Source organism: Mirounga angustirostris, unplaced genomic scaffold, assembly GCF_029215605.1.
Source record: "Mirounga angustirostris isolate CCGP_5_RB_7025 unplaced genomic scaffold, mMirAng1.0.hap1 SCAF_4, whole genome shotgun sequence".
Taxonomy (NCBI): domain Eukaryota; kingdom Metazoa; phylum Chordata; class Mammalia; order Carnivora; family Phocidae; genus Mirounga; species Mirounga angustirostris.
In genome coordinates, this window is record NW_026991712.1 from 90,152,934 (window position 1) to 90,178,483 (window position 25,550).

The 25,550-nt window shown below is 43.6% G+C and overlaps 1 protein-coding gene across 1 annotated transcript; it reads left to right on the forward strand.

Annotated features, from left to right (window-relative positions):
- Positions 1–12,230: 12,230 nt before the first annotated feature.
- Positions 12,231–25,154, forward strand: REG4 (regenerating family member 4). Its single transcript, XM_064587476.1, has 5 exons — positions 12,231–12,297; positions 15,053–15,150; positions 18,568–18,705; positions 20,951–21,056; positions 24,876–25,154. Exons 1-5 carry the CDS (start codon positions 12,231–12,233, stop codon positions 24,941–24,943), a joined length of 477 nt encoding a protein of 158 aa, XP_064443546.1. The 3' UTR covers positions 24,944–25,154.
- The last annotated feature ends 396 nt before the right edge of the window (positions 25,155–25,550 follow it).

Sequence of the window (25,550 nt, forward strand, 5' to 3'; positions counted from 1 at the left end):
CAGTCGGTTAAGCGTCCAACTCTTGGTTTGGCTCATGTCATGATCTCAGTGTTGTGGGATTGAGCCCCAAGTAAGGCTCTACACTCAGTGGGGAGTCTGCTTCAGATTCTTTCTTCCTCTCCCTCCCCCTCTGCCCCTCCCCACTCACACATGTGTGCTCTCTCTTTCTCCCAAATAAATAAATAAAATCCTTAAAACAACACAACATGGGTGACTCTCAAAAACATTTTATTGAGTAAAAGTAGCGATGCACAAAAGAGTGTATGCTCTTTAATTTCACTGTTAGAAGTTCTGAAATTTAAAATTAATCTATGATGAAAAAAATCAGAACAGTACTTGCCTGTGGATGGGGTAGCTATTGATTGGGAAGAGGCACAGGAACTTTCTAGGGTGATGGAAATGTTTTATATCTTCATAGGGGTTTGGTTTACACATTTGTGAACACTTGTCAAAACTGAAAATCTATACTAGAGATTTGTGCATATCCTTGTGTGTAAATTTTACCTCAAAATAAAATCTGTAAATAAATATTTAACATAGTAAATGATAAGTATGCTGAAATATTTAGAGGAAAGTATACTGATGTCTGCAATCTACTTTGAAATGCATAAAAAAAAACTCAACACAGATTGATGGGTACACTAGGATTTGGGTAAATATATAAATATGTGATAAAGGAAGGATAGTAAAATGCTAATGGTAGATTCTAAGTGATGAGTATACAGGTAAAAGTATACTACTTTTGTAAGAGTCTTTCAACTTTATGTTTGAAAATTTTTGTGATAATGAAGTACTGTACTTCAAGTCTTTTTTTTAAATATTCATTTAGTCACCATATAGTACATCATTATTTTTTGATGTAGTATTCATTAGTTGCGTATAACACCCAGTGCTCATCACAACGTGTGCCCTTCTTAATACCCATCACCTGGCTACCCCATCCCCCCACACCTCCCCTCTAAAACCCTCAGTCTGTTTCCTGGAGTCACTGCTAGGTATTTACCCCAAAGATACAGATGTAGTGAAAAGAAGAGCCACATGCACCCCAATGTTCATAGCAGCAATGTCCATAATAGCCAAACTGTGGAAGGAGCTGAGATGCCCTTCAACAGATAGATGGATAAAGAAGATGTGGTCCATATATACAATGGAATATTACTCAGCCATTAGAAAGGATGAATACCCACCATTCGCATCAACATGGAGGAACTGGAGGGGATTATATACTTCAAGTCTTTGGAGATCCCACAAGGAGAAAAGTGCCATCCATGTCACGTCAGCTACACTAAGCCTTGATCATGTTCATTAGAACACCACCTTCTCCCGAAGAATATACCTTAGAAAGTGTTAAAAGGCAGAGGAGGGCCAGTTAAGCATCCTCCAGACTGAGAAGTCACTTTAAGGCAGAAAAATGAAGCAAGCCACTCCATATTATTCATACAGTTTTATTTGGGGTAACTTACTGACAGGGAGTAGCCGGTGGGCAGGCAATCTAAGCAGTATGAGGCCATTCTCTGCCCCCACTCTGTGCCCCATTTGGATCTCAAGCCACAACTTGTATCAAGCAAGGGGCATGGTGGTAAGGTCACAGGGGAGTTATCTGAAGAGGCGCCCTCTGTGCACCAAGGGGGAGAACAAGATGGAGGGCCAGAGATGGAGTCAGTGTTGTCAGCATGCCCACAGAAAGTGTCCATGTTTTCTTAATTTTTTTTAAAAGATTTTATTATTTATTTATTTGCCAGAGATAGAGAGAGCACAAGCAGCGGGAGCGGCAGGCAGAGGGAGAAGCACTCAATCCCAGGATCCTGGGATCTTGAGCTAAAGGCAGACACTTAAAGACTAAGCCATCCAGGCATCCCGAAAGAATCCATGTTTTTATAATCTGATATTTATTAAGTCTTCTCTGTGTACTATGCAGAACTCCTTGCATTCAGTATCTCATTTAATATTCAAAACTTTCTTATACTAGATGTACAATTCATATTTGATTTTATTAGTAAGAAAATAGAGTATTCTTGAGCCTACGTATCTACCCAAAGTTTGTCACTTTCTAACAAACTTAAATACACACCCATCGCATGAGCCAGCAATCCCACTCCTACTCCTGGAATGAAAACATATATCCATCAAGAGGCTAACAATGTTCATAGCAGCTTTAGTCAGAAGCTGAAAATAGCTAAGATGTCCATCAACCAAGAATGAGGAATCATAATAAAAATGACCTGCGCCCAGAGCTGAAGGCAGATGCTTAACAGACTGAGTCACCCAGGCACCCCTACATAATGATTTCTTAAAAATTTCTTTTAAGTACTGTTTTGCATTTCTTCAGTGACCCACTGATGTAAACCTTGTCTCCATTTTCTCCTAATAAAATAAGCAGCTTTCTTTGTTCACATTAAAAAAAAAAAAAAATGACCTGCGCTATATTTATGCAATGGAATACTACTGGGCATTAGAAAGAGCAAATTATTAACACAGGCAACAATGTGGAAGAATCACAAAAACACTATGTCAAGTGAAACAATCCGGACATAACAGAATAAAGTTAAAAAAGGAAAAGGCAAGACTAATCTGTGGTGATGGAAGTCACCTCTGTGGGAGGGGCAGGAGGGAATTTTCTGGTGATGGAAATGTTCTATATCCTGATTTGGGTTATTGTGACACAGCTGTATAGATTTGTCAAAATCCTTCAAGCTTAATATGTAAGATGTATGCATTAAACCTAATAAAATAATGTCATCATTAAAAAAATCTTCTTAGAATGCAAAAAAAAAACACAATTAAACAAGGAATTTGGCAATAAGGGGAACACATTTTCACCTAGTCATCTTAAAGATGTGATATGGCAAGACCCATGAGATGAGAAACAAGTGGATATTAAAGTGGAAATAAAATGACTTGAAGAAGGGGAAGGAAGGAAACAAGGAGGGAAGAGGAAGTTTTGAAGCCGCCAGGATTCCAAAACAAAATGAAAAGATAAAGGAGAATGACCCCAAATCACATGCTATTGACCATTTGAAACAATGCAGAATTACATAAAAAGTGCACCCTCTTCCCTTTTCCCATCCCAACTCCTTCTCCAGGGTAATCACAGAGAAATGCGGTTTGCCTGCTTTTTCTAGGCACATAAATACATACACACATAAATACCTAGATAGCTTAGTTCTTTTACAAAAATGGGGTTACAGTGTATGTATAATACTGTAATTTTCTACTAATATTATATGGTGAAATCCTGATAAAAAATAAAATAAAAGCAAACCAAACCCCTAGTCTAATAAGGTCTTTGTGAATATGACAGAATTTATAAATCTCTGATGAAATGTAGAATAGTTTATATAGTAGTTTTAAAGATCAGTTTAATATTAAACAAACCTGTTTTTAAGTCTTTTGGGCATACCACAATGCCTCACTACCCCTCTCTTCTTTCGCCCTCCCCTCCCCTCTCTTTTTTGCCTCCTGCCACCAAATTTCATATTTATTGTTCAAAAGCAGAACTATTTAGATAGATGTCTTATGCTTCCTTCCTGCTAATCAATATTTTTAGGGTCTTACTTTCCACCCCAATTTGCTCATCAAGGGAATGTCTTTGAAGACAACACCTCCCAAATGAATTGTAGGGCCTGGTATAACAATCTTTTCACACCTCCACATATGCATCTGTAAAATATGTATGTTTTCAGATAATAAGCCCAATCAAGTCAGTGGAAATCTTTAGGAGAAAGTATAGGAGATGGAAGATAACATACATTACGTGTCTTCTTTGTGTCAAGCACTGTCCTGGGCATTCTGTTATACTGAATTTGGTCCAGCAAACACATTTGGAGCACCTTCTAAGTGCCAGATATGCAGATAGAAATGGAAAGTCACATCCCTGTGCTTGAGAAGTGGCACTCTATTGAGAGCAACAGCCCCATAAACAAACAATTTCTACATAACAAGGGGAATGTTAATACAGAGAAGGGGCAGGTTTAGAGCAGAGTTCCTGGAGGAGAGGAAGCCTGGGTTGAAAGCACTGAAGGATGAAGAAGAGAGCTAGTCGTGTATACAATTTTTCAATTTACATCTCTGCAGCATAACTTCCATTGTGCCTCTTGAGCAAATCAGCTGATGCTTTCTAGCTGGTAGAGCTTTCCATAGATAGATTTCCTAGGAAATGTGGAGATGGGGAGATTACTCTATGCCGCCAGTCCCCCAGGTCAGGGCTGACTGAGTGGACATTAACTCACCTATCCTTAAAGGAAGAGTTTCTCCAGACTAGCTATAAAAGTTAATGAACACCTCCTCAAGTGACTCATTTCCTCTCTCCTGTTGATAGGACTGGTCCACTATCATGGGATGTTGCAGGGCCTGCCTGCAGCAGTGCTCATGGTCAATATCTTTGTCAAATATAAAAGGATTAAGTCCAAGACTAAAAATTTGCACCCTAAGGGGGCACGGAGGAACTCGTCCATAGTTTTTTTTTTTTTTTTTAAATAATAAGTAATTTATGCTGTTTTCTTAAGATTTAGAATTGGAAAAAATTTCAAGACTCACCTTCTTGTTATAGCATCACTTCATGTTTTTCCCAAATCCCTCTACCAGACTTCATTTTTCACATTCTCCTAAAGCATTTTTCTTTGCTCTCTTTCTCACGCTGACCATTCCATTAGGTGCTCCCCACCCCACTACCCCTGCCTGGCTGAGATTCTTTTCTCATGCCAATCTAATCGTATTGAGATGTTTAGATGTCAAAAAATAATTGACCCTTTCAAAAAACTCCCAATAGGCTTCAACAGTAAAATAGAAACCATTCATTAGTTAAAATGGGTACAAAGTGAGTTGCTGTCATACCAAAGCTGGAGACGATTTATTCTTGACTTCAGATGAAGAAGCAGTGAGAAGCTCTACTCTTTGACTCAAAATGGTGTTCACTGGTCATTTGAAGAGGAAGGCAAAGGGATCACTGTCATCCAAACTTCAATCAGGGAAACTGGAGTCAGAAAATGGTAGATATGACAAAGATTTTTTACTGAAGTATAACCTAGGTGTCAGCTTGGAGATCAAATTGAATTTGACTCAAATCTAAGCTGTACAGTTTTTCCCACAAACTCCCCACAATTCCTTCAAGTTCTCGGGACTTATTTCTACAAAGTTTCCCTCTGTCTCTAAGCTTCCTCAAAAATAGGAACAATTTCTCTTTTGTTTCACATCGATCTGTTTCTATAAGAAATCCGCTCCCATCATCTTGGTTTCACTTAACCAATACGGTAGCCACTAAATGCATGTAGGTGTTCACATTTAAATGTAGTTGATAAAAATTATATAAAATTTAAAATTCAACTCCTCATTCCCACTAGCCATCCAAGTGCTTGATGGCCATATGTGGTTAGTGGCCGCCACATTAATAGCACAGATTAGAACATGTCCCATCTTCGGGGCAGTTGTACTAGTGGGCCATGAATTGATGAGAACTTACTGAATATTTGTGAACACATGTCAAGAGGTCATATTTTTATTTTCCATCAGAAAATTCAGTTCGATCTAAGCATTTTTAACCATCTTCATCTTTTTCGGAAATGTACCATCTATCTATGGAGATATATCAACGAATGTTTCCCCTTAGAGGAGTCTTTTAGGCAGTAAAGTAGAATCACTAGATAGATGAAGGCAAAATGCTTCAAGCAGGTTTGGAGTATGAATTCTTCCAAAAGAGGAAAGAAAACATTTCCTTCTGAGAAAGAGGTGAATGTCTTCCAAAAAAAAAAAAAAAGAAAGAAAAGAAAAGCTTTTATTTATGGGAAAAAGAAAGGCATGAGTGAGCCTGCTTGTCCTCTAGAAGGAAACACCTAAGAGGAAAAGGGGCAGGTTTAGAAGCAGCTACTCTTTCTTAGGTTGCTGGTCAGTTTAGCACTAAAACTTCCTGAGCATAAGGTTGTGAAGATGAGTTGGTGTGATCTCAGACCCAAAGTAGCTTAGGCAGAAAACACAAGTTAAATACAAGCGTGAGGTATGTGAGCACAAGAGAGGCAACTCTGCTGTCCAGAGTAGAGTAAGAGAAGCTTCAAACCAAGAAGCTTCCAGACCAAGCTGGGGTCTGAGCAGGGGACCAGATCAATGTTCTTTTTCTTACCTCTTGATGTCTTCTCCACTGCACCGATTCCGCCCCCATCCTTGTACTTAATAACATTCAACACTTACTGAATTAATTAATTAAAAGACAAATAAACATGACCAAACAAATAAAGAGAAGAGTATTGCAAAAAAGGGGAATGACACAGAAAAAGGCATGGAGACATGACCTTGTATGGTTTCCAGGAAGCACTGACAGGGGGTGTTGATGGAGTTAAGACATAAGTGGATGGAGCCCAGTGCGAGAGGCTAGAGTCACGGAAGGGGCTAAGACGGGAAGATTTTTCCTGCTGTCCTAAAAGTTTGGATGGAGGTGGGGCTCAATTTTAGTATTTCCTCATAAATGTAACAACATCAAGTTTGCATTATACAAATAGTATTCTGGAAATACACAGACTCAAATGAAAATTTTCTCTTTTTTTTTCTTTAAAGATTTACTTATTTATTTGAGGGGGGCGGGCAGAGAGAGAGAGGGAGAGAGAATCTCAAGCAGACTTCTGCACTGAGCATGTAGCCTGGACACAGGGCTCAATCTCAGGACCCTGAGATCATGACCTGAGCCGAAACCAAGAGCTGGAAGCTTAACTGACTATACCACCCAGGCACCCCTCAAATGAAAATTTTCTAATAAAGTAAATTTAATTAGCATCAGACCTTAGAAATGAAATTTTAACTTCATTCCAAACTTTAATTCCTCTTGTTGTTGTTGGTATTTTAGACCCAGCTTGTATTAAAAAGAAAAACTAAAAGTCACTATGAATCTTATTCTAAACATTAGAATTCTTATTTAACATCAACACCTATCTCCTTATTGTACCACATTCTCTTCTTCAGGGATTATTTTATTTTTTTTCCAAAAGACATGCTTGAGCAGTAATCTCAGGAACAGACTACGGACAGTAACCTTTCTAAGTTTTTACAATTTTCACTTGTCTTAATTGCATGCCCCCCCTTCAATGACTGGTTGGCTGGGTATAGAATTCCAGGTTGAAAGTTGTTTCCCTTCACACATTTTATTTATTTTTATTTTATTTCTTTATTTTTATTTATTTATTTATTTATTTATTTATTTATTTATTTATTTATTTATTTTAATTTTCCTTCCATTTTTATTACTCTGGTATGATACTATTCTGACCTAGCTTTGGAGGTAATTGCTGATTTGCAGTTTTTGGGTTCTCTCTAACTTTCATGTATGATGTGTCTACATGTAGAAAAATTTCAAATAATTCTACTCAGTATTCAGTGGTGCTTTTCAGTTCAGATATTACTTGAGTTCTCTGTGTTCTTATATTCCAAAGTTTTATGTGGGTTCCATCAATGCCCTGGTTTGGAGCTAACTAATGGGAGGATTCCATGTAAGACCACTTAAAGTCCTATGAGTTTCTAATCCTCTTGTCTCATCTCCTTCTCTTCCCTCTTGTATCTCAAGACCTTAAAATCTTTATATAGTGACATGAAGCTAGCAGGGTAAAGGTTGCGGGTTGGGAAATCTCCCTAGACATATATTTTGTCAAAACTTTCTCTCTTACATCTGGACCAGAGCTTTTGAACGCAAAAGGCTTGGAATTAATAACTTTGTTCTTTGTTGTGTCAGTAAACAATGATGATTCCCATTCAGCCGCCTAAAGGGGAAAAAGCTGTGTTTAACAGGTAGTGTAAAAAAACAAAATTCATCTGGTAATATCCTGCCACATACAGTTAGGAAACTGAGGCACAGTGAGGTTCAGGAGCACACCCAATGTTACACAGCGAGTAGGTAACAGAATTAGGACCTGAACCCACATCCACCAGAAGCCAGGTCTTGTGTTCTTTCCCCAAAGCATCATCAGAATGGCAGAGGTTCTCTAAAATACACTTTGTACAACATGGAAACATGACTTTCTCTTGTCCTCCATGGATGTATATACAGGCTAGAAAAAAGCGGATGACAAAGCCCGAGTAGCTTTGTAAAAAGAACCTTGAGGGGCACCTGGGTGGCTCAGTTGTTAAGCGTCTGCCTTCGGCTCAGGTCATGATCCCAGGGTCCTGGGATTGAGCCCCGCATCGGGCTCCCTGCTCAGCGGGAAGCCTGCTTCTCCCTCTCCCACTCCCCCTGCTTGTGCTCTCTCTCGCTGTGTCTCTCTCTGTCAAATAAATAAATTAAATCTTTAAAAAAAAAAAAAAAAGAACCTTGAGCTGAGAGGAAGAAAGTCTAGCTTCTGATACCAGCTTCACTCTGAACTAGCTGTGTACTGAATTAGTCCTGGTGCTTCTCTGGGCCCCAGGTTCCTCAGCGGTAGAGCAAAAGCACAGGACCTGAGAAATAATGTTATCCTTCCCGGCCTTAATGTTCTAGTCTGTTGAGGTTGAATGATCTCTGACACCTTCAACATAGTTTAATATTTTGCTATCTACACCAGAGAAGGAAATCGTGTTGCCTTTTCGAAATAGATTCTTTTCTTAATTAGAATGTGTGATTCAGGAAACAGAGAAGGCCTGAGGTCAATGTCCAGCTCCACCACTGACCAGCATTATGATCCAGACTGAGCAGGCTTTCTACTCTCTGTTAACATCCGGTTTCTTCAGTGTGAAATGGGGATATATGTCCTACATCACTCCCAGGGATTCTGGTAGGAGCTCATGTAATGACTCAAGTGAGAACACTGCATGGTAAAATATTGTATCAGTGTACACTATTTTGACATAATTGCCCCCCATTAGGACAAGATTTCAGCGCCTTGTTTCTGAAGAACAGGAGAAGGAGCTGAAACAGGTATTTGAGGAATGGGGTGCATGATGAAGGGAATGGGGTTGGTGCCTTAAAGAGGAAAGTCTGTATGGACCCCTCAAGCACACCATGGGGGTGCATAACTTATGTCCAGACCTGGTGGCAAATCCTTTCTGCAAAGATAGACACATCCTGATTCTCCAGAGTTGAAGTGGGGCATCTTTATACAAAGGAAGGAGAAATAAAGGAAATTGACAGTAGAAAGAGAAAAAATGATTGACAGAAGGGGCACCTGGGTGGCTCATTCGTTAAGTGTCTGCCTTTGGCTCAGGTCATGATCCCAGGGTCCTGGGATTGAGCCCTACATTGGGCTCCCTGCTCAGCGGGAAGCCTGCTTTTCCCTCTCCCACTCCCCCTGCTTGTGTTCCCTCTCTCTCTTTGTCTCTCTCTGTCAAATAAATAAATTAAATTAAATTAAAAAATAAAGAAAGAAACTCTTAACTAGGGGCGCCTGCGTGGCTCAGTCATTAAGTGTTTGCCTTCGGCTCAGGTCATGATCCCAGGGTCCTGGGATCGAGCCCCGCATGGGGCTCTCTGCTCAGCAGGAAGCCTGCTTCTCCCTTTCCCACTCCCCCTGCTTGTGTTCCCTCTCTCACTGTGTCTCTCTCTGTCAAATAAATTTAAAAAATCTTAAAAAAAAGAGTGACAGAAGAAAAAGTAAATACAGGGAGAGAAGATGGGCTTCTAACAGATCACAGGGCGTTGTCAGGTTTGATAAGGTGGGATGGAAAGGAAAGACTATTTACCAACAGGGAGGGGTTCTTCTGGCTATTTGATTTATTCTCAAGCCTTCTCTCACATATTCACTTTGACTACAGATAAGACTTTTATGGATGGATTATTACTTCAAGCAATACTATTGTGTTATGATTAAAACAAAGGTCATATAATTCTGGAAGCAAGAAGATATAAGAACTCAAGAAACTGCCTGGGATCTCTCAGGACACCGAAGAAGGCAGGGGTCCTCAAAGCCTTGAGGGCCAACCAGGTAATCATCCGGTTGAAGGCAGAAGGCTTTCTTTGAATATCTGTTTTCCTTTACCAGCTTTTCACTGGGCCAGAAACGACATGCTCTAGGTCTAATGATGTTAGTCATGGTTTTTGCTGCTGTGTTTTTTAACTTGAACTATGCATTTCTTTCTTCCCTTATTATAAAGAGCATTGCCTTTGGTGTCAGCATCGGGTTAAATCATGGCTGTGAAATCTAGCAGCCGTGAAACTTTGGGAAAGTTCCTTAATCTCAATGAAGTTTGTGTCTTTGTGTGTAAAATAAGTTAATGATACCTACAAGGAAGCCTAGTTATGATTAGATTAGGTGACATGGGAGCATCCAGTGAATGTCAGTTTGTTAAGATCCACTTACAGATTATTCCAAAAGATGCTGTACCTCCCTTCCCCCAGACATTTGGTTGGACAGAGAAGTCCTTGCTGTTTGTGTTTTAAGGGGGTTGCAGGACATTGAACATACCTCAGTCACCTTCGGAAGGGAGGTGCCTCAGAGAAGTGCAGGGTTAATGCAATGATGTAAAAGGTTGGGGGGGATCCATCACAATCTTCACCATTTGGTTTCCTTCTTTATTCACACTGTGTCAGAGTGCTCACATGGACCTGTTTATGGATCGAACCTTCAGATTGTCCAGGAAAGTTGAATATTATGTTCCATCATTCCACTTAAGCGATCTATTATTTTATAGTTAGAATATGTATTCTGATTTTTGGATCATAAAGTATGCTCAAGGGAGGATTCGATGAATTACTCATCCTAATAATTGTTTGGAAGAAAATCTTGGACCCAGTTGCATGCTTACACTAAAATAAATGCCAGATGGATGAAAATAAAAGAGAATATGGGTAGATATTTTAATCTTACGTGGATGGTAATGGCCCATTTTTCTGATATAAATTCTGAATGTTATAAAAAAGAAGGTAAATATGACAATTTTTGAAGTTTTCAGTGTGGCAAAAGATAAACAAGAAGAAATACAAAATGGGAACTATGTTTAGTAATATATGAAAGGCAATAAATGCACAAAGAAAGGCCCTACAGATTCCTGAGAAAAAAGATGGCAATCAAACAGAAAAAATGTGCAAAGCTGTAAACTAAAAATGTACCAAAGAAATTAAAAAGCCCAATCAATCATTATATAAAAAGATGTTCAACTTCTTTTTATATATTTTGAAAAATTTTAAAAATTACCAATTTAAGTAATTTAATTATGAATATTAAAAAAATACTAACCAGTGAGACTTTTCTTTATTGTGCCAAAATTAGCAAGAAAAAAATGGACAGATTGGGTGTTCCTTGAAGTTTGGGGGAACCAGCATTGCTGTCTGTGTTCTGGGACGTACAGAACAGCCCGTGCAGAGGGCATTTGAGCCAAGGGTATCAGTGTGACAACGTGCGTGTTCTGTGAAGTCACAGCCCTGAGTATGTGCATTTATACTAAAGAGGGGATCGAAACTGCATAATAGTTATGCTAGGGGAAGAAGGTTCATTACAATCAATCAGTTTCTGAGAAATGAAACCAGGTAACATGACTCGATTTATATAAAAATGATACACAAACCGACACGTAGATGTACCTAGAAAGATGTCTATATGCTATTCACTAAAAGCTAGGAGATAGAATTTATTTCCTATTTTCCAGTTTTTCACGGATATTTTAATAATTCATGTACTGTCTCGTGATGGGGAAAGATAATTTTCTTTAAAAAAAAAAATGTGGTTATCACCTAAGTGTGAAGGAAAGAGGGTTGCCCTAAAGTGAGGGTATCTAGTTGTAGCTGTGTGACAAGGAATAAACCACTTCATACCCATAGACCTCAGGTCCTCTCACCTGTAAAATATGGGTATTGGACCATATGTGCACTTTTGATTCTAACACAGACAAGTTCACTCTTGGGACTGACTTGATTTAATGGAGTTGACGGTTCCTGCCCCGTCTCTGAGAAAGTTTGCCTTAGGCTCCCTCTGCTGGTCCTCTTGAGAATAGCAGGAGCAGGCTCTTCACAATATACCAAATGCCTTTCCTCCAGACTTTAAGCCCAGTCCGGTTAGGTCTCTGGCACTGGACCAGAGGCCTTGCAGGTGACATAAATTAAATATTCCTAATCTCTACAGTTAGCTTGAGATTGCCTTTGTTGTATAATCTGGGTTTAGCAAGAAAAACATTTTTTTTTTCCCCTCCATATGTGATTTGGCATCTAAATTCCTGGGTCTGTCTCACCCACTGTGCTCAGATTGCAGACCCAGGCGAATCCAGGAACTTTGAGGGAAAACTCACAAGGTCTCTGAGACCCTTATAGGAGAGGTTTCCGAAGCACTCCTGCAGCCCCGGGGAAGAGGAAGATGGCCCCCCACAGCCTGCGGCTGCTCCTGGTGCTGAGCTGTGTAGCCAGCACTGAAGTCCTGGGTAGTGAGTATCAGTCACTCAGCTGGATCTGAGCCCACAGCCAGTGTTCACGCAGCACACCCCCAGCCTTCCACTCGCCCCACACCATGTTTAGCTGCTGCAGGCAATAGATGTCAAAGACAGGGGCGCCTGGGTGGCTCAGGGGTTAAGCATCTGCCTTCGGCTCAGGTCGTGACCCCAGGCCCCACATCGGGCTCCCTGCTCGGCGAGCCTGCTTCTCCCTCTCCCACTCCCCCCGCTTGTGTTCCCTCTCTCGCTGTGTCTCTCTCTGTCAAATAAATAAAATCTTTAAAAAGAAAAAAAAAAACAGATGTCAAAGACAGAAACAGAAGACAATGTTATGTGGCAAAAAGCGCGAGGACTGTAGACTCAAACACATTCCGCCTTGTGTGGTTGTGAACCATAGTTAAATGATCAACTAAATGTCGGTTATGGCAATTGTTTTACAAGTTCCTTGTGACGGGTGGAGGTAATGTATTTGAAGCATATGACACCTAGCAGTCAGCAAGTACAGAGCTACCCAATGTTCATGCATCGTTTTCCCACTCGAACATACTGGGAATTTTGGTTTGCAAGGAACTTAGAGCCTCGTTGGAGAGATGGCTCCTACACCCGTGTAGTCCCAGCATCGGGTACAAAGTAACATGTCAACAGAGTGAGAATCGATACCCTAAGATCTTCCAGTGGAAAAAGCCAGGAAGAAAGCGGTATGCATGAGCTAAGGATGTGTATCATAGAATATCTGAAATGGAAAGAAATGGAATGTGGGCACATTTGGTGTAATGCCTTTGTTCTGTTTACAAGGAAGATGAGGCCCGAAGGAAGTCTAGACTTGCCCAAGATCACATAGCAAGATTATGTGATGTTCGGGCTCCTAGTCCACGGTGCCTCTCATAGTCCCATGAGCCCCGTGAGGGAAACCATGCCTGAACATGTATATAACCTGGCATTCCTCCCACTGGGGAATACTTTGGCCAAGGGGAGATGCATTGGGAGGGCAAAGGAACAGAAGCAGTGTTCTTTGGGCATCATGTTGGTGTCCTGGGCTCAAGTCTGTGGTCCTCGCCTTAGCCTACCTTTGATATGTCCTTGTACTCAAAGGCTTTCCGCCCTCCCCCCATGCCGACTGCCAGCCACCAGTTTTCTCAATCCTTAGGCTGGTCGGGACCTGGGGGATTCAGCCACTTTCTCTGACCCATGCTAGAGTATGAAAGACTATGGGAGGCAGCCCCCAAGCCCTCCTGTGGAGCCAACTAACCAGAGAGTTAGCTCCCTGTTGTTCTGGGTCTGGCTTCCCTGCAGGGGCTTGAAATTCATCCCAGCTAAACCCAGGGAGTGAGAAACCAGTCACCCTACTCTGGGACTTCACCAAAGCTCTCTGGTTTCTATCCCCCGGAAGGAAGTAGAGCCAGGACACTCCCACCGGTCATTCCATTGCTCCTCCACAGATCATCCTCCCAGCTGTAGAGACTTTCTGGGGTTGCTGCGCAGGAAAACCCAGCTGGAGAGGGCTGTGGAGCCAGGTCACGGAAGCCCTTCCATGCTAGCCAGAGTTGGGAGCTTATCTGAAAGCATAGGAAGTCCCTAGAGATTTTCAGGCATGGGATGAAATAGAACAGGAGAATGGGGCAGACAAGGGACAGTGGTGTCATTTGAGTAGCGAGAGAGGAAACACTCGCGATGTGACACAGTCTGTGGACATCCTCCAGGAGCAGGAGGAGCTCTGCACTCCCATCTAGCACTGGATCGTGGCCACGGGGTCACGAAGCCCAAACGTACCAGCCTGGCCTTCCCTTCATCTAGGCCATCTGCATCTCCAGCCAGCTCCTTGCTTCTTGAACCTTCAGATGCGGCCCCCTCACTACTCAACTAGCAGGAAGAGCCCATGCCTCTCTCTGTCACAGTTTCCTTGGCTTCCAGGCCTTGGTTCTCCTTCTCCTTTCCACCACACTTGCCTGAAAGATCCCCTCTCCTTTTTTTTAAAATTTATTTTTATTTTTATTTTTTTAAAGATTTTATTTATTTATTTGAGAGAGAGAGAGCATGAGGGGGAGAGGGTCAGAGGGAGAAGCAGACCCCCTGCCGAGCAGGGAGCCCGATGCGGGACTCGATCCAGGGACTCCAGGATCATGACCTGAGCCGAAGGCAGTCGCTTAACCAACTGCGCCCGAACGATCCCCTCTCCTTAAGGCAAACTTCAGTGCTAACCTGTCCTGTGTCCCCCTGGCCGAAACCACCACTCCTTCCTTGTAATGCCTAAAACCTTGTGCTGCCTTCAATTCTGGCTGTTCGACCTCACGACCAAAGTGGGGATTGTGTCGGTTGCTCAGTATGTCTGTTCCAATCGTGCATTCGATAACCGGGGAAACAATCACAGGGTGGGCTGCGGGTCCCACCGGGCCTGCCGTGAACCTCCTAGCTAAACCTCTGTGGTCACCTGAGCTCCATAAGCCCCTCCTCAGATGGACCACAGTGACGTTTTTGAGTCTCATGGAATTCGTGTCAGTTCAGAACCAGCGCCCACCAGTGATCCTCAAAAGCTCTGATTGTATCCTTTTCTCCAATGCACAGTTACCCTTATAAAGGCCGTAGTTCCCTTTGGAGAAGGCTGGGAGAAAGATGAACGGTATAAAGTCTTGGCAGCTTAGCAGGATCTTTCCTCAGGGCACCCCGTCTCCGGGTCATTCTGGAAACCGACCACGTGGGAAGTGATTGTTTTTGCCCTCCTAACTTGTGCTTGCCTCTGGTGTCTGTGCAGACGTCCTCGTGAGACCCAGCTGTGCTCCTGGATGGTTTTACCACCTGTCCAGTTGCTACGGATACTTCCGGAAGCTGAGGAGCTGGTCTGAAGCTGAGGTAAGAAACCAGGCCCCATGCTTGGACGGGTGTCTCTAAAGCCAGGGGCCACCAGGTGCTGCAGGTCTCATGTGACTCAGAAGTAAGGGTCCTGCCTTGGCATTCTGAGGAGGCACCTGGCTGCTGAAATGGGGAGAAGGCGGTTGTGTGTCGCACTCATTCATTTGCCAGAAAGAGCAGTGTGCAGCCAGGCCTGGGGCACGGTCTTCAGAACCGCCTGACAGAAAGTGAAGCAGTCTAAACAAATGGAAGGCCTCACTGCCCACAGCCCCCAACAAAGGCGCTGGTTTTGTTTCACTGAGGCTTTGTCTAGAAGACACCCAAGTAGCCACTTCACCTCCGAGGAGTGTGGGGAGCCCATGCAGCTGTTTCTCTGGGTTGTGGTTCTTTAATGGGCGTGACTGGTTGGGGGCACCTTATGGGGAAATGTGGTGTGATTTGGGCCCAGAATGGCCTCAGAATTCTGTTTATAAATAACTCAGTGATCAAGTGACAGCTATTGAAGCTATAAAGTCTTCTCTGGCCTTAAAAAGTGCAGGATTAGTGCAAGATTGTGACACTTAAACAGAAGATTTCGATGCAGTGTGAGCATGAGTGACTCTCCCAAGATTATACCCAGAGTAACTAGTGGAACAAACCCAGGGAAATCAGCCCTAATGCAGTGCTTCCTGGGCTGATGTGGATGATGGTTACAGAGAGAGAGAGAGAGAGGAAGAAAGAGAGAGAGAGAAAACACTAAATGAAGAAGGGGTTTCCCAGACACTGTTTGCTGAAAGAAAGAAAGCTGGTGGAGAGCAATGAACGTCTCCTCAATTCTTGAGAAGCAAACTTGAAGAAATCTTGAAAGGTCACCTGTACTGCCTGTCTCCAGAGATTCCAACCTGAATTCTGCCAACACAAAGAGGAAGATACCTGGGGGACTTGGGAGTCATACAGACCTGAGTTTAAATCATGACCCTGCCTTACAGAGTTAAGTCATACCTCACTTGATTGGTTTTCTTGCTTTAAAATGGGGATGGCACTTTACCCTACAGGCTTCTCAGAAGGATTCATTAAAATAACTTGCAAAGAGCCTACGGCAGAGGCTGGGTGCTCAGTTGAGGTTCTCAAGGCAAAAACAGTCCAGAGGATGGATCCAGAGTCTTAGCAGAGTTGACCGGTTACTCCTGAACCGAATGCAGAGAAGGTGCTGGAAAAGGACCCGGCAAACCTTTACCGTGGCCCCTGCTACTGCTTGACTAGTTGCCAGAGTTGAGGGCCAGTCTTAGTTCTCGAGAGCCCTGGTATGGAGGGGGCCATGAAGATGATGGGTAGATCTGATCTCGCACACGAGAGGCAGAGAGGTCTGGGTTCCAGGCCCGGTTCCCTCACTACCAGGCGTGGGAACTTGGAGGAAAATCTCACGGAACCACTTGGAGCCTGTTTCCTCTTCTGTCCCAGGAGTCCTTTGTGACTGGTACTCTCACCAAATGTTGACTGGTAATCTGGCTTCCATGCCTCACAAGTTTGAAAGTCAAATGAAATTAGGGGTCTGGAAGCATTCTGGTGTTGTGAAGTGGTTGACAAGTGGGAGGCCTGTATGAATATTCAACTCTAACCACATCTCATCATGAGCAGGATGCCAGAGGGAAGCACTAAAATAGCAACCCCAGCCAAAGCCATGTTTTTATTCAACTAAGTTGTGTTAAACTAGGTTTTATCATGTAGGCAGATCCTGTAACACAACCCCCAAAGAGCATAAAATAAGTATATATATCTCTATCTAGCTCTAAGACGTGTGTATATAAAAGGTTGTCTCGTTTAATTGGACAGTAAATTTCTGGTTAGGGAATGGTTATGCCGCATCTTCCATCCGATACCTGAAACAAAATGTGATTATCATTCAGTAATCGATAAGAAAAATCCCACCTGCATTCTCTTGCATAGGAATGAAAGTAGCATCTTTGAAGAACAAGAATTTGGGATGAAAAAAAACCATACAGGAGTAAAACAAACTTGGGTCTGGAAAGTTGCACCAGTAGATAGATACATGCTTGCACCCCAGCCCCTGGTCTAGTTTAACTGGGATGAAAACACTCAAAACTCCAACTAGATTAAATCTTATGGCCACTGCTGAGGAAAAGCAAACAGACAGGCACATTCATCTAGAATCAGAAGGTCGCGAACACGGGATCTTCAATTCTCGACCAGCATCTGAGGAGTCTCCCCTCTCCTTGGAGGAAGCATCACAGATTTGTAGACAGTCCACACTGTTCCTATTTGGTACCAAATAAAGATAAGGTACAGAGCACCGTTTACAATTTACAGTATATTATTCTTGTGCAGTATAGGGCCAGAATAATTTACAATAAAACCGACATCAAACTTGGGAGTTACACAGACCTGGGCTCTATTCTTGGGCAACTAAGTCTAACGCCCTTTTCCGATCGTGCATTTCTCCACCATAAACTAAAGGTGGGTCCTACTTCCTGAGACTGGCGTGAGGATTGAGCGGGATACTGTGTGTGAGGTGCTCATCATTTTGGAGGTGCTGCGTGAAGAGCCCACCTTATTCTATCTGCTCTAGACTCATCCTGTTCACGTGTGTTCCCTTAGATAAAGTGGCACTGATTTTTTTTTCTCTCTTTCCTTTCTAGTGGGACATGAGACAAAGGGCACGTTTTATAATCAGTGATTTCTTAGATTTGTTGAAATGCAGAATTAGAATATTTAATTATAGCCATTATAATTTTTTATATATTATAATTATAGCCATTTATAATATAAAGGCAGACGCTTAACGACTGAGCCACCCAGGCGCCTTTCAATGGCATCATGTAGTGATGTAGTGAGCCTTGTGTAGCAGAGTAATTATTTCTTCGACTTTACAGGTAAGGAGTGTGAGCCTCCGAGAGGTCATGTGACTTGTCAAGGTCACATACAGTAACTCGGGGCAAGACCAGGAGGACCGCAGGCACGTCCACTGACCCTAAAGCTCACAACCTTGCCTCGAGCCGCCTCTTCCTCCGAGACCCCACACTTGGGGCAGTTGCGTTTTCTCCTCTGGAGACAGGCAGTGTCACAGGGTGTAGATCTCAACTTCTGGGAGAGGTGGGGCTGTGCGCTCCACGTTGCTTGGAGCCCTAGGGTTCTGGGGTGAGGATTATGCTTTTAAAACTCAAGAGATGAGGGAAGCCTGGGTGGCTCAGTCGGTTAAGCGACTGCCTTCGGCTCAGGTCATGATCCTGGAGTCCCTGGATCGAGTCCCACATCGGGCTCCCTGCTCGGCGGGGAGTCTGCTTCTCCCTCTGACCCTCCTCCCTCTCGTGCTCTCTGTCTCTCATTCTCTCTCTCGCAAATAAATAAATAAAATCTTTTTAAAAAAAATTTAAAAAAAATAAAACTCAAGAGATGATTAGCAAGACGTCTTGCCCACAGCTCGAGTGCCAGTCCTACGGAAACGGAGCCCACCTAGCGTCTCTCCAGAATGTAAAAGAAGCCGCCATCATAGCAAAACACATAACTGGCTACCAAAGAAACCAGCCCGTGTGGATCGGCCTGCATGACCCACAAAAGGTAACCTCCGACGTGGCCCACCGATGCCCCCTGGGCAAAGCTGGATAGATAGCCCCTAGTCTGGGAAACGGCCTCCAGGCCTACTGACAGGGACACAGGCTGTGGATCTCCTTCAGTCACTGCCTCCAATCCATAGAGGCCAAAGCCTCAAGCTCTGGGTCTCAGTTCTGGCTCTCAGTGGAGGAAATTATTTCAATGGCATCATTTTTTTTTTTAAGATTTTTATTTATTTATTTGACAGAGAGAGAGACAGCGAGAGAGGGAACACAAGCAGGGGGAGTGGGAGAGGGAGAAGCAGGCTTCCCACTGAGCAGGGAACCCGACATGGGGCTCCAGCCGAGGGTCCTGGGATCATGACCTGAGCCAAAAGCAGATGCCCAACCGACCGAGCCACCCAGGTGCACCCATTGCCAATTCTTATACTGAAATGCCCTCTCTATCCCTACTGCCCAGAATACACCAGAAAGAGTTTGACATGTTTTTTATTTTTTTTAAAGATTTTATTTATTTATTTGACAGAGAGAGAGACAGCGAGAGAGGGAACACAAGCAGGGGGAGTGGGAGAGGGAGAAGCAGGCTTCCCTCTGGCAGGGAGCCCAATGCGGGGCTCGATCCCAGGACCCTGGGATCATGACCTGAGCCGAAGGCGGACGCTTAACGACTGAGCCACCCAGGCGCCTTTCAATGGCATCATTTTATAGAACTTCTAAGTAAAGTCCTCCCAAATCTTAGAACACCAAATGACCGGCTTTTCAGAGCCTTAAAAAAAGTTGTGTAAGTATATACAGGTATATACATACATATATATATAAACATACATATATATACGTGTATATAAACACACACACCTGCTATGGGATCTGGCTTAATTAAATTCCCATTAGATCTTGAGTTCAAGTTGAGAACTTTCAGCCAAGCCTTTTCCTAGATGCTATTGTGCTTTTTATTTCATCCATAATTTTTTTCACTAGTCCCTCATTTCAGTCTCCATCAAACACCTCACTGTAAAGAATGGCACGTGAGGTCTTTGAGCTGGTGGTGGAGGTCTCTATGTGGGACCTGCAGTTTACAGATTCTTTGTGGGTCTTCTATCATTAACCCAAACAGACATAAGAAACACAAGAAGAGAACCCCCAGCCTTTGTTTCTTGACAAAATTTTGCCATAGATGTCGCCAGCATTTTATACAATTAATTATACATTTTTATCTATTCACATTGCTATCAATCAGAATTCTCTCCGTCAGAGTCCAGACAAATATTTACATCTATTTATACCAGATTTGTTTTGGTGATTTAATTTTCTACATTCATAACTGAAGAAAGTTAATAGCTCATAAAATCCTTTCAAAAATTGTTCAATGTCTCTAGTTATCGAAGAAATGCGAATTAAAATAGCAATATAATTTGACTTATCAGATCATCAAGCTTTCGCTTTGTCTTAATGCGTAACATTTTTAAGGATATAGAAAAGTTGTCCAGTAGATGGGGACTTAAATTCCTACAACTGAAGTGTTTGGGAGGTAGTTTGGCCATGCATATCAGTATCCTCAACATATTGATGCCCTTTGACCCATTCATTCTACTACCGGGTTTCTATCCTAAGAAAATAAGTTTAAGTGCAGAAACAGCTCTAGGAACAAAGTTGTTCATGGCAGTATTCTTTATAATAAGAGTAAGTTGGAAACAATGTAAATATCATCAACAGAATTAAGGTATATTCTAGTACATCATTACCATTTAAAAATGTTTAGAAAGCAAGGTGCGTAGCTGAAGAAGTATTTTAAAGATCACCACATATGTTAGCACATAAAAATATGGTGGTAGAGAAAAATGTTTACAGCAGAAGGAAATATGCCAAATTGTTAGTGATGTTTTCCTCTCGGTGAATAAATGGGGTGAGTTTTCTATGTTTCATTCCGTGCATGTTTCTGGGCTTCCCCAGTTTTTGCAATGGCACATTTTTACAAGTTTCTTTTTTTTTTTTTAAGATTTTATTTATTTATTTGAGAGAGAGAATGAGACAGAGAGAGAGAGCATGAGACGGGGGACGGTCAGAGGGAGAAGCAGACTCCCCGCTGAGCTGGGAGCCCGATGTGGGACTCGATCCCGGGACTCCAGGATCATGACCTGAGCCGAAGGCAGTCGCTTAACCAACCGAGCCACCCAGGTGCCCCGATTTTTACAAGTTTCTAAGGGGCTGTGAGGCCTGCAGGCGGACCGTCTTCCATCTCTGGTTACTTGCAGAGGCAACAATGGCAGTGGATCGATGGGGCCTTCTCTGGCTACAGAAGCTGGTCTGGCGCGTCCAGGCGTAGGGACGAGTACTGTGTGGAGATGAGCTTCAAGGACAGTAAGTTCTCACGCACCGCCCCTCGCCTCTTCCCAAATCAGAGCTCCTGCCCTTTCCCTGTAAGAGCAAAAAATGGAACGTCCGCTCCCCGTCGCCCCATCCGCACCAGTGACTCCGTTTCCTACAGGACAGGCCCTTGCCACAGACCTGGTGTAGCAACCTTCAGTCGGCTGTGACCATGTTACAATCTTGGCCACACCTATGACCCAGCTGTTCAGTTATTTACTTAGTATGTTCTTTAAATCCACTCACTTTTCCCCTTAAATATGCTTATTTTTAAATCCTATTATATTCATACAATGAGGGGGAAAGATGCCACATTTTGGGAAACCCAGACTACCAGGTGCAAATATGTGGGACCCCCTGCTGACTTCTTGATAGTTAGGGTTCCCTGGGAACCCTGGGGACCTCCTCTTGGCCTGCATTCTTCCCTTTTGTTTGTTTCCCTGAGTTTTGTCCCCAAAGTGCAGGGCCCAGACCCTTAGCGGCAGGCTGCACACAATCATGTGAGTCTCCTTGTTTCTCTTGTCTTCTTTCATTCCTTGCTTTTTATGTAATAAGGTAGAGTTTTCGACCTTTGTACCAAAGACAGTTGGAGCTGGATAATTCTTCGTTGTGGGGGTTGCCCTGTTCTTCGTAGGTTTAGGATACCTTGATCTCTAATCGTTAGATGTCAGTAGAACCACCGCTCCCCCCCCCCACAAGTTGTTTCCACCAAAATGTTTGCAGATGTTGCTAAATATCCCTTAGGAGGCATAATCGCTTGAATTTGAGAACCACAGTGGGTAAGTGATGTGGAAGATTTCCGTTGTAAAACAAGAAAACAGAATATCAAAGATAAAGAGGCTACTCGATGCCAAAGACCACACCAGTGGGTTTAAAAGGCCCCAAGGTGTCACCAGAACACCCTTCCAGGCAGGAAGTGGGTCTGGGAAAGGCCTGGACTAAGGACTCAGGGACATGAGGCAGGGTGGCTGTCGTCTGAGGAATAAAGTTTATATGCACAAAAAAGAGGAGGAAAACTTACCAGCAGCAAAGTATGAATGGTCTAGACCCTTCACAGTAAGAGGGTCTCCTCACAGATGAAGGAAGGACTTCTCGCAGACTTGCAGAGATCATAACCGCTGCTGGGAAAGGCTCAAAACAGCCCAGATGGAAGGAACACAACTGAGACCAATAGGTAGAAGCTAACAAAGTGTGGATTTCTGCCTAAATGAAGGAAAAAATTTTTGAGCAATTAACACTACCCAAAAATCTAATGGGCTACCCCCAGGAAGTAGTGAGAACCCTATCACTAAAGTTAACCAAGCAAAAGTGGACACTAGAGCTGCTAAAAGTGTTAGAAGAGAAGCTCCAAGGCACATGGAGAATCGACTGAGGAACACTTTTAAAATACAAATTCCAGGCCTCATTTTGGACCTACAACATCCGAAGCTCTAGGGATGGAGGCCAGAATACCTTTGAGGAAGCTATGGACCAGATATCCTCCGGAGTCCTTCCCCTGATTCTGAGATTTCAACTGGACCAAGTTCTCAGACACAAGTCTTTCCCGTCGGTCCACGTTCACAGGGGCAAGTGCCTGGAACAAAGCCACTTGCGTGGGACCGGGAAACCTGACGTCCTCCTGAGAATACTGGGTCTTTCAGAATCTCTTCCTTTCCTCGGGGTCACTCAGCCCAGCTCTGAGCTACCAGAATACAGGTGCTCAAGCCAGAAAAGCACAAGGAAGGAAACAAGGACTAGTGAGAATTTTACAGAGCCTTCCCTTGGCCCCATCAGTGTCATTTTATATTTGTGTAACAGATTTAGCCCCACCAACTCGGGGACTGAATTGTTTCTTGAAGACTCCAAAGGTATAGTATTAATGGACCAAAACACAGCCACATGCCCACATCCTGTGTGTGACTGGACTTGTTCCTCTGCTATGTCCATTTAGAAGGACCTTCCCAGGACGTTCTGTCCGGTTGGTTCTTCTCTCACCCTTTCTGACTCCCTTTCTGCACCACAGTGGAACTCTCTCGGGACTCTCTGGCAAATCGCACTTGCCAGAGTTTTCTGACATTTCTACTGGTCCACTCTGACACATTCAATAATGATAACTAGGGTGCTACAATTTAAAGAGAAATTTCATATTCAGTGCAGTTGGGGGACAAGACCCTGGGCTCTGCATTCTGAATGCCTGGGGTAGGATTCCATCCCTCCATGTAGCTGTGTGACCTTGAGCAGATTTCCTACTTCTCTGTGCCTCAGTTGCCCCTCCATAAAAAGGGGCAAACCAAGAGTACGAATCCTGTGGATACGTACAGGTGAAATGCTTATCCCAGTGCGGGTTGGGCTCAGGGTTCTCGCAGCCTGGAGGGGAGGGCTGTGGTCCCCTCCACACACCTCCCTGGTGTTGAGGAAGGGAGGAGGCACCAGGACGGGTCAGAGCCAGGCAGACATCCAGACTCGGTGCTCTGCTGCACACACCCACCGTGACAAGTGACTCTGTGTGTGGCCATAGTTGGACCTCTCCTCAAAAACATTTCAGTTTCAAGACCCACCTCCTCCTTGCTCTGGGTCCTTCCTTATAAAAGGATGGCCTGTGGGCCATGACTGGCTCGGCGGCTTCCAATTCTTTGACCTTCAAACAGGCTCTGCTTAGTGCCTCAGCTGTGAACTTTGGAGAAATCACCCTCACAGCATCCTGTTTCCAACACAAAGGACCCCCACTTTCTGTGGATTCATATCAAGCTCTGAGGGACTCAGAAGGGATGTGGGCATGGGCTTCTGCGATTGTGTGTAACATTTAAATTATTTTTCTTTCTGGTAACAAAGTTAGGACCAGTGTTAGTGTCTGGTTCTTCAGAGAGACAGAAGTTATAGGATGCGTATGTAGAGAGATAAATTTCTTTTTTTTAAATTTTATTTTATTATGTTATGTTAATCACCATACATTACATCATTAGTTTTTGATGTAGTGTTCCATGGTTCATTGTTTGCGTATAACACCCAGTGCTCCATGCAGAACGTGCCCTCCTTAATACCCATCACCAGGCTAACCCATCCTCCCACCACCCCCCAGAACCCTCAGTTTGTTTCTCAGAGTCCATCGTCTCTCATGGTTTGTCTCCCCCTCTGATTTCCCCCCCCTTCATTTTTCCCTTCCTACTATCTTCCTTCTTTTTTTTTTTTAACATATAATGTATTATTTGTTTCAGAGGTACAGGTTTGTGATTCATCAGTCTTACACAATTCACAGCACTCATCATAGCACATACCCTCCCCAATGTCTATCACCCAGCCACCCCATCCCTCCCACCCCCCACCACTCCAGCAATCCTCAGTTTGTTTCCTGAGATTAAGAATTCCTCATATCAGTGAGATCATATGATACTTGTCTTGAGAGATAGATTTCTTTTAAGGAATTGGCTCATGCGATTGTCGGGCTGGCAAAGCTGATGTGCACAGGGCGGGCCAGTGACTCTGATATCGCAGTCCTGAGTTGGGGGCATTTTGGAGGCAGAATTCCTTGTTCCTTGGGCAAACTCCATCTTTTCACTGATTGGATGATAACCCACATTATGGAGGGTAATCTGCTTTACTCAGAGTCGACTAATTTAGATACTTATCACAGCTAAAAAATAATAATAATAATCCCTCACAGCAACATGTAGACCGGCATTTGACCCAACACCAGGGCACACATCCTGGCCCAGGTGACCCGTGAAATGAACCATGGTGGTACCTTCCCGAGGGTTGCAAGCAAAACACCCAGGTCGTGCGGGTAAGTGCAGTACAGAACCAGATAGATTTGAGCATCTCTTTATTTTCTTGCAGATTTTTTGACCTGGAAGAGCAATGACTGCAGCAAGCACCAGCACTTCCTGTGCAAATACCAGCCATAGAGCGAGCATCCAGGCTGAGCCCATACCGCGCGGGCCCCTGTCCCCTTCCCTCTGTGCGCGCTGGCTGCCTCTGATCATCATCTTCGAGTAAACATAGCAACTGAGGCTGATGAGGCCCTTATTGGACTCACTTTTTTAGGTTTGTTAGAAGCCAAGTCCTCAACACTGGTAGGGCAGTGGCTTCTAGCTCTAAAGGTCACCCCGGGATCTGTCTCCATGGTCCTCTGCTTTCCTCTTCCTCACTTCTGGCTGTCTCGGAGGAGGGAGGGGACTGGTGAATAGCCAAATGGAAATGTCTCATCAAAGGTTTGGAGACAGGAGGAGGAACGTCAGGAGTGAGCCCCCAGCCCCCTTCAGCTTCTGCACCCCCCTGCCCTTTCTCTAGTGCCCAGATCCTCCTGCTCAGACACCTGCTTAGTTTTCCTTTCACCACGGGGAATGTTTACCAGTAGGGTCCCTATTAGGCTGACATGAGCCATAGATTCCAGGGCCATCTCTCAATAAATAGCTGTCTGCATAGAAGACTGCTCTGTTCCAGTTTGATAGTGATGGGAATAAAACAGCGAAATAAGACTCAGAGAACATACCCACGTGCCTCTTCATCTCC